Below are 17,648 nucleotides of genomic sequence, written 5' to 3' on the forward strand. Positions count from 1 at the left end.
CGTCCTCTGAGATCAGCTGATCCAGTCCGTCCTTCACAAACATGTAGATTAAACTTCCTTCCTTGAAACGCAGCGAGCTGTCCTGCTGCTCAGGGCGTGTGACCAGGGACTATTTTCAGCAGCGGAATAATCCACGTTTGGTACGCGTTGTGTGACCAGTTATCCCTCTGAAGGATGTCCTCCTCTCGTTTCAGCTGGTAACATGTCAGCACTGCCCCGTCACCTCCACCCGCCGCGGCCTCATCTACAGAGACTCTCTCTCCGCTCTGTCCAGGAACCTCAGGGCCCCCGGGGGCCCCCGTCAGCCCCCGGGCCCCCGGCCGCAGGGCTTCGGCCTCCAAGGCGGACGCCGCTGCAGGCTCAACAGGTACGGCGCGCACATCTACAGACACAACAAACCAATAAAAACAGATCACCTGATGTAATCGCAGCCGCCGTCCGTCCCCACAGACCTGAGCTCCCAGAATCCACTGCTCTGGCTCGCTCCAAGCAGTCTGGCAGCATGAAGCACCTGGTCCTGGCTCACCTGAGGAGGATGCTGACTCCGAGCCCCGCCCAGCAGCAGAGAGGCCTCCGCCTGCCAGGCTGACCTCTGACCCGCTGCTGGGACGCAGGAGGTGGTCCGGAGTCGCAGTGAGAGCTGCTGGACACCAGAGGGCGACAGAGGTTCAGACTGGGTCTGAGGTGGAGGAGAACTGGTGTGGTTGCCTTTCCCTTTTCCCTCACCTCCACCCAGCACCTGTGGGAGGAGGCCAGACTTACCGAACATCCTCATCCTCCGCAGGGAGGAAGAGCGCAGCAGCTGTCCACAAAGTTCTGAGCAGAAGCTCCTCAGCGTGGTGGGTCTGAGCCCCACGGCACTGTGGGTAATGACTGCAGCTGCTCAAGACACAATTTTCCTGCTGCAAATGAACAAAATGTTAATTATTTGTGTTTCAGAGATTCAGCCGTCGCTGTGATGGCTCAGATCTGTGTGTGTCAAACTGTATTTATTAAACAGACTTTAGACATTCATGTTAAACTTAAGTAAACGAGTTGGATTCAACAGTGTTTCTGTTTCCTGGAGTTACTTTAGGTTCTGTGATCAGTGTTAGATGATTATAGTGTGTAGCTGCAGATCGGAGCAGCTGACTGTCTCGTGTCCTGCAGCAGGAGAATGAACCCACAGCAGCCAAACAGCTGATTGTGTTCAGGCTTCAAAGCTTTATGGTGAGTTTGACACTGAACTGCAGAACCTCTGAAATAAACCCACTTCCTGTTTCTCTGCGTCATTGTTGATTGTTTGCTGGGTAGTGTACAACCGCAGCTCTGAAAAAGTCAGGATGCTGTCAATCAAAGCCAGTGTCGTAAAGTCACATTTGATTCAAATTAGAAAACATTTAAACTGAGGGAAGGATTCGTTACACGAGCTCGTGCTGAGTCTGATGTCAGCGTCACGTCTGTAAAGCAGGACCAGTCTGCGCTCTGACATCGGTCTGTGATGGTCTGCGATGGTCTGTGATGGTCTGTGAGCCGACGACAGCAGCTGTTCCGGTCTGATGGAGGTTTCCAACTGCTCGGCAGGCCCGGCTCTGCTTCGTCCTGTTGTTGTTGCAATGATGCTCCAGATGTTCGCAGCTGGTCAAAGGTCTGGACCGCAGTCTGCAGTTCGGCACGGCCCTGCTCGAACACATCTGGATGTTGCTCTCAAACGTGCTTATACATTTCAGCCTTTCCAGATGTGCCAGCTTCCAGGTCCAGTTCCACAGGCACTGGTTTCTAGTCCCAGTGACTTTTCAGCCTTTGGTTTCCAACATTTTAGAGTTTTGGTTTTCTGGGTTGGATAACGTGGATTTCTGAGACCTGCAGATCATTGCATTCTGTTTTTATTTACATTTGCTACAGCATCCTGACTTTTCCAGAATTGGGATTGTGCACCCACTGGACACTTTATTAGGTACATCTTGCTAGTATCCGCTCTGCTTCCACTCGAGCGTGCTCTGCTGAGATCTGTGGCTGTGGAAGTCGTGTCATGTTTGAGAAACCAGTTTGTGAGGATCTGAGCTTTGTGACACGGAGCGTCACCCTGCTGGAAGCGGGATGGTACACCGTGGGCACATCACTCAGGTAGGCTGTGGAGATGAAACACAGCGTCGCAGCAGCTGCAGCTCATCGATGCAGGTAAACTCTGACCTGCCGTCTGCCAGGTTTAATAAAAATATTAAACTTATCAGCAAACACTACCCCCCCACCCACCCACATCACCAACCTGAGCCACGGTCTGAGGAACCCTCATCACTCAGGACGCACAGACCAAGTCCTGTTGCACTTCCTCTGCGATGTGTGCCTTTCTACAGTTTTTGGATGCATGCCTCCTGTTTGTTATTTCTAGTTTGAATAAACAATGAGAGGCTGCTAAACTCAGATTAATGTTAACGACTGCACTTCATCGTGTGCACTGATGAATGTTACTCCCGCTGCTTCGTCCGCCTTTCTGAAAATAATCGGAAACACGTCTGAGGCAGTTTAAGGTGGAACTGCTCCAGCTCTCCTTTGGCTTTATGTTCACGATTCGCAGCGTGCGCACCGCTGTGATGTCTTTACAGAGAGGCCGAGGACTGAACAATAAAGAGGACAGAGTTATGTAACTCCCAGCAGGTCAAAGGTCGTTTGAAATATTAATTAGAAAGTTGTGCAGGCTCGGGTCTCCTGCTGACAGCTCACGTTTAATCTGCTCTGCTAATGAAAACCAGAACGAGCGGCGCTGCTTTAAACTGCAGAGCGGCAGGAAATGACCTGAGCCTAATGTAGCATGTAAGCAAGGCCCGGATGACTTTGAATAACTACATCACACGTTCAAGTATTGTAACAATCAATATTAAATACACTATTATAGGCTGGTGTGTCACAGGTACAGTGATTACTTTAACCTGTTTGCTCTCTTCTCTCTGGGTCGTTCTTCCACTTCCTGTGTTGGAGACTCGTGTTAAACATCAAAACAACAGGATGTGTCCTCAGTAAACGTTGTCATGGAAATGAGGCGTTCCTCAGGGTTCCGTTCTGGGACCTCTGAGTTTTGAAAGGGTGCGGTGACCTTTGAACCTTTAAAGGAAACCTGTGCTTTTCTTTAGTCCACACATCACAGGGCAGGTGTAGAAGCCGAGCCGTGCTGTCGGCCTGCAGCCATCGTGTGCATCACTGCTGTTACTGCCAGCAGCAGCTCAGCCGTCAGAGCAGAAACTTTGTCTTCTCTCGTTGTTATTTCAATAATCAGACTCAATTAAGAGAAATCATGTAGAAGAACGATGGATGAAGGTCTTTCTTGAAGTTTGTTTTTGGCTTTTTACAGTCATATGATTTAAAAACTTCAGATTTTTTATTTCCTCGGGTTTATTATCAGGTTAGAAATAAAAGAAGCTCAGAAGCGACTGAGAAACTTTGAATTTCTCATGATTAAAACTGTAAACACAACATGGTTGTAAAAAACAGTGACAGCGCCGGCGTGTGTGCCTCGCCGTCACATCCATTTATGCTCTGTGTGTTTCATAGTTTTTGTCACTTTTATTGACCTCATGATTCACAATGACTTGATGATTCGAAGAGTTTCAGTACATCGAGATACGGTTTCATGACTGTTTCTTGTGATAATAATTATTTGCTTCATGAACCCAACACTGCGTCCAGACTTCTCTCACAGGGAGACGCTCGAGTATGAGGGACGTTCTTCGGTGTGTCACGGAGCGCCCAGGCCTCCCGTCTCATCTCCTTTCGTGTCATAATACCAATAAATCCTCTGAGCGCTGACGGCTTCTCAGCTGGACCAGCTGGACCAGCTCTACCAAAGCGTTCCTCTTTGAGTCCGCAGTGATGTGCAGCATCACGTAAAACCACCTCCGCTGTTGTTTTTCTGAAGGAAAACCCTGAAAAAGCCTGCGATGGTTGCCAGGAGCTGTTTTGTGGCTTTGTGGGAACAACAATGACTTTTCTGTAATGAAATAATCTGTCAGGATTACAGAGGCCGACCGCTCCAGCAGGAGGGAAACGCTGCACAAACACTGATCTGCTAATCACAGATAAGCTGTGAGAAGGCCGGTTTGCTGCGAAACTGTGTCAGGGCCGAATCGTCCAGCGTGATTTAATCTCACGGTAACAATTATTCTTTGTTTTCCATCCACAGCTGAACTCCGTTAGGATCTCTCAGAGTTCCCACAGCAGGAGGAAGACTGCTGCCTTCATGAGCCGTCCTACAGAGTGGGAAAAATGCCTATTTTTACAGACACATACGTGAACGGGGGTCATGTTTATAAGTGTACCCACCCTCAGGTGTTCATACAGGGCACTGGCCCTTTAGCATCAAAGACAGGTTTTTGTAACAGCTGTGGATGGCTCTGTATTTCCTCACACCTCGCTTTCTTCCTGAGAACGACTCAAACTGAGGTCAGAAGACTGAGACTGGAGGACCTCCACTAATGGCTCCACTTGGCCTGGCGCTTGTCTGACAGCCCAGCAGTGTTTTCTGATAATGGGCTACATACAGCTTCCATCAGGTCTGCTGCCTCCAAGCTTCACAGTAGAGAAGGAGCTTTTCTTCACTTTTCTCCAAACGTTTCTGGTTGTGACCATAAATCTCACTGTTTTGTTGCGCAGGTGAAGTTTTATAGGCGCATGTTCCTCTGGTCTCTGATGGCACTCACCACCCCGACAAACTCACTTCATTTTAACTCAGTCGGGCATGAGAGCTCGAGTGCACAGAGCTGGGCGACCTCACCATGACCTCGGTCTGAATCTGCATCTGTGTGAGTTTATCAGGTTAACGTGTGATTCAAACGAGCTGCAGGTCTGAATCCATCAAGTGATGAAGACCCTGCAAAGCTTTGTTGAATTTTCAAGATTCAAAGCGTCTTGAATCTTGAAAATTCTGTGAAACGTAGAAGCAGGAAATCACCAGTTTGTTTGCACGTTCTACAGATTAATTAAGAGACGCTATTTTGTTTACTCAAACATGTATTTTATATTATTTTACAATTGAATGTTTTTGTGTAGTAATTTTATTTGTCTTCCCTGTCTGAAACATTTTGAATGATTGTGCATGAATATCAGAGCTGACTGTCGTTATGTGGAGCTTGTTCCTGATTACGTGTTTATGGGGAACAAAACGACAAAGACACAAGAGCAGAAGACATAAAATTAATTTACACTATAACAAAACCCTCTGATTAATGAATTTGACTTGTTTGTCCTTCTTATTCCAAACCAGATTTTTTTGTTGTTGTTACTGAAAATGTGAAATAACAGAGTACGAGAGCAGACTTTATGCAAACACAGACCTGACGCACAAAAACAGCCTTTGAATGAGACACAGCTGGATGTTGACGTTTTTATGGGAGCTCTTTGGACTTTCCTGATTCCTCTGAAAACATCTTTAAACGCTTCTGTCAGAATCTGCTTTAAACATGCATACATGTATACATGCATGCATGCATACATGTATACATGCATGCATGCATACATGCATGCATGCATACATACATACATGCATACATACTGCTGCGTATGCATGCATGTATACATGCATGCATGCATACATGTATACATGCATGCATGCATACATACATACATGCATACATACTGCTGCGTATGCGCAGCAGTGAGCAGCGTTTATAAATATTAATATTGGTTAAATCAGAGTTAGGAAGGAGAAGCATTCTGACCTTTCCCTTGAACGACCACAGCTCAAAAACTCCGCTAACGTGTAATAAAGTATAGGAAATATTAATATTCATCAGCAGAGGTCTGTACGACGAACTGTTATTACATGCTGTTTATTATTTATAATTCTGTTATACTGTCATTGATATCGTGTTTTATATTTAATAGTATTTATCATTTCGGCAGGTCGGAGGTACAGCGGGTGCACAGCGCAGGCTTTCCCTCTGAGACTTTACGATTACCGGTTTAAATGAAGGTAAAACTGCGCGGACTAGTCCGCTTTCTTCGCTGCTTGTTTTTACCGGATTCGTCGGAAAGTTTTCGTTAAAACCAACAAACTGAAGGGAACGCTCACGCTTTGTTACCGGCACGACTCCGCCCACTGCACGCTCCCGCTCGCCGATTGGTGGTAGTAAAACCACCGCCGCCACGTCATTGGAAAGCGGAACTGCCAGTCAAAAAGGGGCGGGACTTACAGCTGGAGTTAATATATTCCAGGCAGACGTAAAGTAGTGGCGGCGGAGAAGCCTTAAGAATAAAGAAGAAGGAGGCGGAGAAGGACCGGGAGCCGGCGGCTACACTCTAAACTCGGATGATCCAGCAGCTCGCGGGTGAAAGGAAGAGGAGCCTGCGCTGGAAATGGAGGAAGAGCGCGAACAGATGAGACCGCTCCTCACATCTGTAAGTTCCCCCTGAAGAGTACCTGTTAGCCGGCGGCTAGCGCCTCCTCCGCGGGCTCGGACGGCTCGCAGCCCGCGGAGAAGTTCTGGACCCAACATGGTGTCCACTGTCAGGGAAGCCTCCGGGCCGCCTCACCAGTCCCCGGTTGTCCCCGGGGAGGCCGCTCACCCGGCCGCAGACAAAAGGCTGGCAGCCGACCGCTTTTGTTTTTTAGGGACCACGCTGCTGCCAGGAAGTGAAGTAATGATGCGCGTTGGGCCAAACTGCATTCAAAAATAGGCTAATTATACGCGAACATGCTCCAGGCAGGTCTGTGAAGCCGCTGCAGTAACACAGAAGGGTGAATTTATCTGTGACGAAGTGAGCTTAAATTCGGCGTGCATCACATCCACACACGGGCTTTACTTTCTTTACTCTCCCCCTTCTTCTTCCGGCTTGTCGGTCTCTCTTCCCACCATCTCCAAACCCGAAATGTGCAGTTTTTACTCCTTTAAACAAGATTAAAATGTCCTTCTCGATAATCAAACTTATCCTTTCATGGCGACTGGAGAGTGCATTTAGGAAAGAGGGGCACGTGTCTACTGTGCGTGCGTGCACTGTGTTTGATTGCTGCCGATCGCACCGGGTAAAATTAGCCGTTTTTCCTATAGACTTTGGCGTAGGCTGCCCACCCCATCAGTTATATGTGGATAAAAAACGTTGATTTTAGGAATGAAGCCGTCAGGACCTGTCAGTTCATTCATACCGCGTGAGGCCCGGGCAGGACAGGCTTACCTCCCTCCTGTGGTACAGTCAGCAGGCCGCGTGGAGATGAGTGTCTGTGTGTGGCGTGATTCACGTTTCGTTTGGAGGACACTATAGCGATGCTGCGCCGTGACCGCTCTCTGTGGAGTGGACTTCATAGTGAGGCTGGACTTTCTTGGCTTGGAGCATCCTGCTCAGGAGGGCTGGATGCTGCCCTGCTGTTACCATGGAGACAGAACCTGAAGCAGGGTGTTTAACTGAACACGTCACCGATGGACCCTGCTGTCTGTCTGTGTGGAAAGGATGCTCCAGACTCATCAAACAGCCAGGCGTCAACTCTCAGCTCGTGCTGTTGTTTCAGGTGTTTAGAGTTTTCTGACAGCTTGCCTCTTCGGGCTCGTCTCATGTTGAATGAGTCTGGTGTGTGACTGGACTGCAGGTGCCACAATGGAGGGTCAGATTTCTTTTATTCTGTTATGAATCCTGCAGCAACTTCGCTGTGCAATATTTCATGCATGTGATGCATTAAAAACACTCACTGCAGGACAAATGGACTTTGTGGTGACTTGTTGTTTGCAGACATGCTGGAGAACACTTTGATGATTCACGTACAAGTTTTTATGTCCTGTTCAGCTGGATAAAACATCTGGGACAGATGGTCTCTCAGAGCTCTGTAGTGTATAAACAGAGTCAGGTTTCATAAACGCTGAGAGGTATGTCATTCAACCCTCACAGCACAGAGCCATTTAAACCATTTACAGCTGAAGAGCGGCTGAGTCCTGTAAGCAAACAGTCCCACTTTTATTTAATTTGTTGTTGTGCATTCAAGTATATTTTTGCTGCCATGTGTGCAGACTGTGCTGCAACTAAAACACTTTCTGTGTAAACGACCATGAATTTTGTCTAAACTCCAAATGCAGGTAGAGTAACGGTTCGATAAACTTGTTTTGTGCGACGAGGCCCATCTGACCAATCAGGGCTGTCGGGGTCAACATCAGCAGGACGTACGTAAGCTGCTCTGTCAGCACATCTAACAGAGCAGGAGAAAGACTTCTTCAGTCGTCACGACGGGTCAGTTTGCTCTGTAGCACCATGTGCACGTCGTTCCAGTGCACGTTCCTGCTCCATGAGAGGATCCAGCTGCTGCAGTGCCTCTTAAACCTTCGGGCTCACCTGCCTGCGACCCAGATCAGCTTTCAGGTCTCATGTGATAAAGCAGCTCAGCCCTGCGTGACGTCAGGTTACTCCAGCCCAGTGCTTCTCGGGCCGGCGGTATCCCCGTTTCTAACATGTTTTCAGCCAAGTGTCCACCGACCAGAACACTTTGATCCACTAGGGTTCATCGTGTCGCCGCTCTGAGACGATGCTGTGCTTCACCGAGGAGCTTTAGTCTCGCTGGTAGAGAAGAGTCGGGCAGATATCTCGATGTCTGGCGTGTGACTGAACTGAGCATACGATGTGCTTCACATGTGTACAGCAGCAGGACACCCCGTGCTGTGTTATAATGGGTCTCTGTGGGAGCTGTGGCAGGCTCGCGGTGCACACACAGAGGATTCGTGTCAAACGCACAAGTCGTGTTGTTTCTCCTGAAACTGACTGTGAAAGATATCAAAGCTGCTTGTCAGTCATCAGAAGTCCCGGTGGCGTCTTGGTCACGTTCTGAAGTTTTGTTGAGGTTCTTGCAAAACTGCACGCCAAGTTTGCACCAAATATTCACGAGTGTGAAAAAGCTCTGTGTTGAGTAGCGTGTGCTCCAGTGTTAGCTTCAGGTAACTAATGAACGAGCACCTTTCTCCACTTCCCTCCGCCCTGTCTCGTGGCTCCTGTTCCAGTGCTGGATGTTCGCATCAAACACGGCCAAACTCCCAATAAGAGCTCCGACGTTTCTGCTCCTGGACCCGTGTGACGAAGAAAGAGGCGAGTCCTCTGTAACTGAGTCATACAAAGCTGCAAGAAAAGAAACGGGCCTGAAGATAAAGAGGTCCAGACTAAGAAGCCCTCACCTGCAGAGCGGGAGTCAAACTGAGCTGCAGATTTAAACATGAAACGCTGCGTCACGGCTCATAAAGCCTCTCCTGGTGAACCTGCAGGTTTGTACCCTCGACCTCCGGTGTTTGTGCGCGTCTTTGTCTCAGCAGATGTGATTCGTGTTTAATGTGCTGCTGACTTCCTGTCTGTGGAGGCTCCGGGGAAGCCGAGGTGCAACTTCATTGTAATGGGCCTCAGCTGTGAACAATGCGAAGGCCGTGTGGCGGCCGCGGCGCTCCCATGGAGCAGGTTATCGTTGGTGCAGATGGAGGAGGAAGTGAAGGCGTCTGGCTCGGTGATATTCGACTCTTTGATCCAGAGCAGCAGCAGGTCCACACAGGTGGGGCCAGACCTGCGCCTGAGCCACAGCTGCTCCACGTATGAGCCACAGTCGGTGTTCACAGTGGGGCCTGAAAGGCTGAGGTGCTGTGTACGTGTGAACTCCTGGCAGGTCAGATTTCCCTGAGCTGTTTCTTTCCGCGGTGGCGGTGATGGCGTTCAGGTGTCGGCTTGCAGCTTTTGTTGCAGGTGTCCACATAGCTGCGAGAGAAAGGCTGCGCTGTGATTTCTGCCCGTGTTTACCGTCACACAGAGAAAGTTGGTCGTTCACGCGTGAGCGCAGACTCGCTCTGAATCGCCGGCACTCGTCTTACATTTGGGCGGCTGGACGTCGTAGGGAGGCAGCAGGTTAGCGACTGGAGAGAATCACGCTCCAAAGATTTTCCTCCTAACTAGGTCATGGTGCACCTGAGGGACTCGTGCTGACATCAGCAGACTCGTCCTCGGGAGGCTCCACGCTCTCCGGTGGGCAGTTAGAGCGAAACCCGGCAGGAAACTCCGTCTGCAGGGAGTTTCCTGTATTACTATAGATGCACTGATGCAGACTGACTCACTTCAATTTTATGCTGCGTGGAGAAGAAGCCCTCAAAGGAAAGAGGAAAGTCTGCGACGTGGAGGTGGGTGTAGGCCTCGCTCACACAGGCGCACAGACCGTACGGGGAGTGTTGGTTGGAGGTTGTTGGAGGTGAAGTCGCTGCAGACGGGGTGCTGCTGATGCAGCTGTGGTGCCACACAGACTGTAAATCCTCCGTGCTTTAATAGAAATGTGGCGCCACCGTGTCAGTGCCGCGTTATCGGCCACATAAACGTGTCTTTCCAGGAGGCTGAAGAAAGTCTCATGTTTGCTTTAGATTATTTCCATCTTGTGAAATAAGAAATACAAATTTGTGCCGATTAGATAAACCGCCAGAGACGAACGCTTTTACTCTTGATCTACGAAACGTTTGGAGGTTTGGTTTTGTGGAGGAAACGTGGTGCTCACAGCGTGGAATATAATCCAGAGTATTCAGGTTGTGACCGATAACCTTTGATGATATCAGGTGATGCATCTCAGTCTGAGCTGGTTGGTGTGAAATAAATTCTGGTGACTTTACTGGACAGGTGTGATAATTAATGAAGAGGATGAAGAGTAGTAACTGATGATGAACATGAAAGAGGGACGGAGGATCAGGGAGCAGCAGTGTGGAGGGTGGTGCACAAAGTGTGTGACGACAGCGGTGAGGTGTGGAGTAGGAGTGACGGACGAGGGCTGGGATTTGGTGACAGACAGGACTCTCTGTGGATGAGGACGCTGGGAGAGTAGAGAGCAGGTGGAGCAGAAGCCCGGAGAGGTGGAGGTCTGCGCCGGAGAGAACGGGGATGAAAGTCAGAAGCAGTCATTCGTGTGTGAATGAGAGGGAGGCGGGTGGAGAGGTGTAGCTGGTGGAGGTCGACCATCCGAACCTCTGCTCCTGCCTGTTCTGATTTCACAGAAATTGCTGGAACTCATTTCCAGATGTGAAGCGTGCAGAGAGAGGCATCCTGGGTAATTAAGTGGCGTTCGGGGCTCAGGTGGTGGTGCGTCGCCCCCTAATTACAGTCCTGATGGTTCAGTGGCAGCTCTGATTGGAGGAACGGCGTCCGTGTGGCCTCGAGCCGGGTCGTGTAGGAGGAAGCTGCTGCTGATTTGCCTCCACGTGGGCGTGTTTTCCTGCTCGCATTTCTGATCGTTTCACTGTGAGACGCGCTGCCTCCTCAGGCCGGGAGCGAGGGTGAGTTTAAAGCTTTGGAGATGTGGGAGCAGCAGATGTGTCGCATTTCATTCCTCAACACGTTCAGCTGTAACTACACCAGCTAAAACAACTAAAACATGATGCTACCTCTTTACTTCTTTGTTTTCTTTGCTAAACAATTCTGGAATTTGTACATGCATGTATCTTAACCCTTTAAGACCGACCATAGAACCAAGTCCACCAGAGCTTATATTATATTTTTACATGCTGTGGAGACATTTTTGGAGCATTTCAAGTTGCTATACATCAATACAACCATTACAGCCTAAATTTTAATAATATGTCTGCATTAAGTGCATAGTAATTACATAAAATGCAAAAAAGTGCAATAAACTACAAAAATATTGAAAATCGTTTTTTTAACATATATTTCTAGTTACAGAAATTTTAGAGGCTTGTCCCTCAAAACTGTAAATACAAAAAAGTTGCACAAACTAGTTTCCCACCACAGGAAATTTATTTTACGTGTCTTCATAGTTTTATTTTTGAAATACACCAATTTTTATACACTGCAGGAAAAACGAAAATAAATATTATAGTGCAAATTTGCAAAAAAAACAGCAAATGCATCAAAATAAACTATTTCCAGCAGTGCAATATGAGTCCTCAGCATCCCAGAAATGACACAGAAAGTCATAAAGTCAAACATAACTTTTAAAAACACCAGTATAGGCTCATAAGGCCACGATGGTAAAAAACTACATTTCCGCAAAATGACATCACTTCCGGTTTCGGGCAGGTCATGGCGGACATGCGATAGTTCGCTGATGGATGTAGGAAGTGTTACAAACAGCTGATCGGATTGGCAAAGCGTGTTTCTGGAATATTATGTATTTGTTGCTGCAAGTGCTTTTATGCAGTTTTTGTAAAGCTATATGTGGAAGGAAACTGTGACCGAGGACAAGCTGATGGCATCAGATGTAAGTACAACTCCTCCAGTTTCATATGCAAAACAAATGATTGCGCTAGCTTACGTGGTTGCAGAGCTACGGGATTTAAAAATAGTTACGCAAAACGGAGCGTGCTGCTCCGACCGGCTTTAAAGGGTTAAATATAGTTTCCCCGTTGTTTAACAGCGGTGCATGGATCAGCTGCCTCACCTGCTCCTCTCATGAGCTCCGCCTATCAGCAAGGTTATTATCGTTAACAAAAACTAACGAAATAACGAAAACTAGAAGTGAAAAAACATTTTCGTTAACGGAAATAAAAATAAAAACAAAAAAGGAAAACTAACTAAAACTGTAATGAGTGTTCACAAAACTAACTAAAATTAACTGAATTTATAGCAAAAATGTGTTTAGTTTTCACTGATGTGTGCGTGTCATACAATAGTCGAGGGTGAAAATGAAGTTTAGTTTCCAGATTTTTCTTGCTGTGTCTCATTATGCCAGCAGGTGGCAGCACGTTAGTCGAGTCGTTTGTGTCGCTGCTCCGCCCACGCGCAGAATCATGTCAGGAAAAGTCGGGAGAAAGCGCCAGAGTCCAATTTGGGATTACTTTGAATATGACTGTGTTTTGGATAAAGCAAGTGTCTTGTAGTGGAAAGAGACAAATTATGAGGGACATTTCTAAAGGGGAAAAATCCCACAAACCTTAAAGTGCACTTGAAAAGCTCACACAAGAAGGCTAACCTAGCTTAGCTTGAGAAGGGAGCACACTCAACCCTCATCCCAGAAACAGAAGCTAACCCAGGCAAGGCAGCGTGATGCATCCCGAGACAACAGGACGGGGATATCTACACAACTGTGTGAGTCAATTGCCTTCAAAGAGTTTATCAATTCACTTGAACCAAAATTACGAACACCCGGTGCTGCAAGAGTTAATAGTCTCATTGGGGCCAAGATATACATTTTATAGTTGCCTGGTATCAATGGTTGTTCATCTGCCTTTATTTATTTATTTATTTATTTAAAGAACCCATAGGTGGGAATGTGAGTTGTCTGTCTCTGCGTGTTAGCCCTGCGACAGACAGGCGACCTGTGCAGGGTCTGGTAGCTGGAATAGCAACATACCCAAGGATGAGCAGAAGAGCATGACTGATATGATGAAACTGGGATTTTGTTGCACTTAATTATTGCAAACAACTAAAACTATAACTGAAACTAATCAAAACTATACTGAAACTAAGGATTTTCAAAAAACTATAAACTAAACTAGCAAACAATTGGTAAAAACTAATTAAAACTGATATAAAATTGAAAATCTGAAGTCAAAACTAAATAAAAATAAAAACTAGAGAAAATTGCAAAACTATTAAAACCCTGCCTATCAGTTCTCCACCCTTGTCATGTTCTAGCTAGAGCGCCCCCTGCAGCTCACAGGAAACTCAAACTGAACACTGCGCTGCAGCAGCCTGGCTGTAAGGACTGAAACAAGAGAATCCACCCCGGAGACTAAACTGACTTAAAAACCAAAGGTCAAAACGAAAGAGAGAAATAAACTATAATCACTATAACAGGAAGGCAGCGACTGAACCTTCAAAATAAGAGTGAGCGGCGTTTTCCAGACATCAGGTGATCACACCGTTGTCTTAGATGGTCGAAGGAGATGAAAACGATGCATCATGATGTCATAAAGCGATTCAACAATCGTATTTATCTGCACAAACCCACCAGCAGGGGGCAGCGTCTGGCTGAGCTCAGTGAGCTGTGAAGCTGCGATCTGCTGTCCTGACTCTGAGGAGGCGTTTGCAGGAACGATCCCAGCTGGGAACTCGTTATTCTCATTATTCCCACATCACGGTCGAGCGTCACGTTCGTCTGTTTCTTTCTGACTTCCTGTTATAGAAGCCACATTGAAACAGAAGAATGGAGGTCCAGCCTTGGTCATCCCTCACAGGCAGACACACATGCCGCCATAACACAATCATGTCACATTTCCGCACTGCGGGGGCCACTCCTCCTCCTCGGACTCACTGAGGCTTTGTTCTGCCATGGCGCCTGATGGTGTCTGAAAGTTAACAGAGCGAACCGCTGCGTGCTGACGTCAGCAGTCGCGTGCAACGATGCATCGGTGGCCACAAGTTTGAATGTGAATGGGAAGCATTTGATCTTTGGGGAACAAAGCCTTTTATTCAGGATCGTCTCCGCATCCTGGTAACTGAATACCTGCTGTTGCACCAAACAACAAGGTTCAAACCATCATTTTAGCCTTCACAAATCTGTGCGAGCTCTTCACTCAGGACGTTTTATCAGTTGCAGGCTTGGCGTGAGGAACGCCAGCATCATCAGTTTTACCCTCTTAAAGCCCCCCTCATTAAAAACAAGGTCAAATACGTATTAAGGCTTGTAGTTTGTATTGTTAGGGGCGTGGCCTTTTTGACTGACAGGTGGATGCTGACACAGGTGGCTGTAGCTGCTAGCTGGCTGCTTGGCTTCACTTCGGCTAACTTTGGACTGCACCTGTGGACCAGGTTTGTGCTGTTGGAGCCTTTATTGACCTAATGTGACCTAGAGCTGGGCGATATATCGAGTTTTTAAAACATATCGATATATTTTTATACGAGATATAAGATGTGACAATATCCTTTATATCGATATAGTCTATGTTACGTTATAATTATAGTTGTGGAGCCGCAAGTTTGCCTCTCTTTCGTCCACTTTTGTCTCTACGCAACGTTACTCCGCCTCGCCTTCACTGAACACAACTCCCCCTCCTACCCCATCGCTTCACGTGCAGGCAGCGACAAGACGGACACGGCAAATCTCCGTTAACGAGTTACTGCGCATCGCCCCATGCGTGGGGCTGGACGGCGTCAACGTGCTAACGAGCTAAACATGCTAACGAGCTAACCGCGCTAACCCTAAAATCCTTTCATTCTCTCAAAAGTTGATAGCGCGCCTTATGTATGAATTCTGGTTGTGCTTGATGGCCGCGAACCGATTTTATGTGGTACACGGCGCTCAGCAATCTGTCACAAATGTTTGAGTACGACTTTGGTAAGCTACGGAGCTGCACCGCTTGATAGATTGTCGGCGCATTACGGCTACCGAAGAGCTTCGCGGAGTGATACGTACTGTGCTTCAACGTAATATTACCGTACTGTGTGTGTATAAGGACCATAAATGGCACCTGTAAGAGACGTGGTTATGAAGCGGATTTCAAACTCCAGGCTGTCAGTCACGCAGTAAAACTTGGGAACAGAGCTGCTGTGAAATCTGTCTGTCTTTGTTATTACGCTCAGCGTCTTTTAGTTTACATTTTGACTGCACAATTGTGAGCTCTTTGTTTAGCACAAAAACAACCTTGTTTTCTTTTATTTATGGAGCATGATTATTTAATGAATGCTCATAATTTAATTTTGAGTAATTTTTCATGTACATCTGTGCTGTATGTTAATAAAAGTGCCTGTGTGACATCTGGGACACAGCTTTGACTAAGAACTCTCTTTTTGTTCTTACTTTATGGCTTAAAAAAAAATATATCGAGATATATATCTTATATCTCCATCCAGCTAAAAAATATCGAGATATGAATTTTGGGTCATATCGCCCAGCCCTAATGTGACCAATGAAATGGCTGCTATGAGGTCGCTGTGCTAACACGCTTCAGTTCTGGTGAAATTCTACTTGATTTATTTTTACTGAGCTCTAATCGGCCGTTATCTTGTCTGTGGATGCTAATTAGCATTAGCTGATAGCTTGCCCCTCCCCCCTCTGTTTCCAAATATGGCACTTCTGGCAATAATGCTAAACTCTGGGCTTCCTAATGTGAGTGATGTCATGCTGCTGCTTTCTGATTGGCCCTCTCAAGTACTTTGATCTGAACGGAGTACTTCCCTTTCAGAGTACTTTCTGTCTAAATCAGCCTCCTTTGGCAGCCCCACACACACACACACACACACACACACACACACACACACACACTGGGTGAGCCCAGACCACGGTCAATAATAGACTCACTAGCTGTGAAATTAGCCAATCAGAAAGCTGCGGTGGGGCATCAGCACACAGTTTAAACACAAGGTACACTGTGTGTGTGTGTGTGTGTGTGTGGTGTGAATTTTCCCACAGTTGCTGATGTGTTTAGTAAATGCTGCTGCAGTCCAGATGTTTTTCCTCCCTGCTGGTTCTCCTAATATGGCAGCATCAGCACAGACTCTCTCTGGTCTCAGGGGAGTCGTGTGTGTGTGTGTGTGTGTGTGTGTGTGTGTGTCATTATATTTTCATTGCAAAGATTTCCAAAAACATTCTTCCTCCCTGTTGCACTTCCTCTTTCTTTCTCTCTTTGCTGGAATCATAGCTGAAGCCTGCAGCAGGTTGTGGAGCTTGAGCTTCAAACTTAAATGTTTTCATGCATAAAAGAACATTCGCTCCATGTTCCCTTCTTTCATACTTTTGCCGTATTATTTTTCATCCTGCTGCTTGGTTAATGACGGGTTCTTAGCAGCCAGGAAGCGGCGGCTGGCCGTTATCAGCTGTAGAAACCAAAACTGATACAAGAACATTAAATGTCATGATCTCCAATATAAAGATACAATAAGACATAATAAAATAAACAGGTATTTTTTTAACGTAAATAAATAATGATTCAATAAAATCAGCAGAAAGCCTGTTTAAATAAAAGCGCTTAAACCTGCTCTTTGTGACGGCGCCTCAGGTGGACGTCAGAGGAACTGCAGCTCCGATTGAACAAAGTCCCAGTTTAAGACCCCAAAAAGTCATGGTCCCAGTTTGAAGGACAAATATCTGCCACCGTTCTTCATGTGGGTGTTTGTAGCACGTACATGTATGTGTATTTCCACATGCTGCTCAGCGCCGCTGCTGTGGGGCCTTAAGGGCAGATTTGAACCACCTGACCTGCTCTGTTCCTTTGTGCCAGCGCAGCTCGTCTCTCCTTAAGTAATCCGAGTCCCATGGGACCGTTTGCCGTTCCTCCTGTTGTCTTCCGACCTTTGACCTCGCTCTACGGTTGCTTTTTAATCTCGGTGATGCAGGAAGCCGATTCTCCTGACCTGGGAGTCCCTGTGGGAGAGTCGGGGTGGGTAAATTCGATTTGCTCGCAGGGAGAATCGGCAGCGCTGGAAAGAGTAAATGAAGCCGTCTCGTGTTTCTCAGCATGGACAGCGTCCCGTTTCACCACCGGGACGGCATTCAGCCTGGAGTTTTGCATCTGAAAACAATAAATGGAGCGATACTGCGTACGTGCCTCTGAGGCCACACCAGTTCTTTTCCACTCAGCTCAGGAATTCTAATGAGAACCGAGAACAAGCTGCTGCATGAACACATCAACACATGACCAAGGAGCTTTTACATTTCCTCCACAATGCACTCATCTGGCCTCTGACAACCACAAGTGGCCGACTCGGCCACGTGACCAGAGCAGAGAAACTCCACATGTGAAATGGAAACAGACTTTCCTGACTTCCTCACTTCTCGGCCTTAAACGCAGTGACCA

The 17,648-nt window shown here is 47.1% G+C and overlaps 1 protein-coding gene across 2 annotated transcripts in view; it reads left to right on the plus strand.

The window, feature by feature from the left end:
- The first annotated feature begins 6,158 nt into the window (after nt 1–6,158).
- LOC146660012 (sodium bicarbonate cotransporter 3-like) overlaps nt 6,159–17,648 on the plus strand; it is a 34,379-nt gene continuing 22,889 nt past the window's right edge. For both annotated transcript variants that reach the window (XM_085424009.1, XM_085424010.1), the window contains exon 1: nt 6,159–6,369. In XM_085424009.1, the coding sequence (XP_085280135.1) occupies nt 6,328–6,369 (42 nt within the window). In that variant the 5' untranslated portion in view covers nt 6,159–6,327. The remainder of the gene's footprint in view (nt 6,370–17,648) is intronic.

The sequence above is a fragment of the Rhamphochromis longiceps genome, linkage group LG11 (assembly GCF_057381845.1).
Source record: "Rhamphochromis longiceps isolate RC_006_pf linkage group LG11, R_longiceps_female_GT1.1, whole genome shotgun sequence".
NCBI lineage: Eukaryota > Metazoa > Chordata > Actinopteri > Cichliformes > Cichlidae > Rhamphochromis > Rhamphochromis longiceps.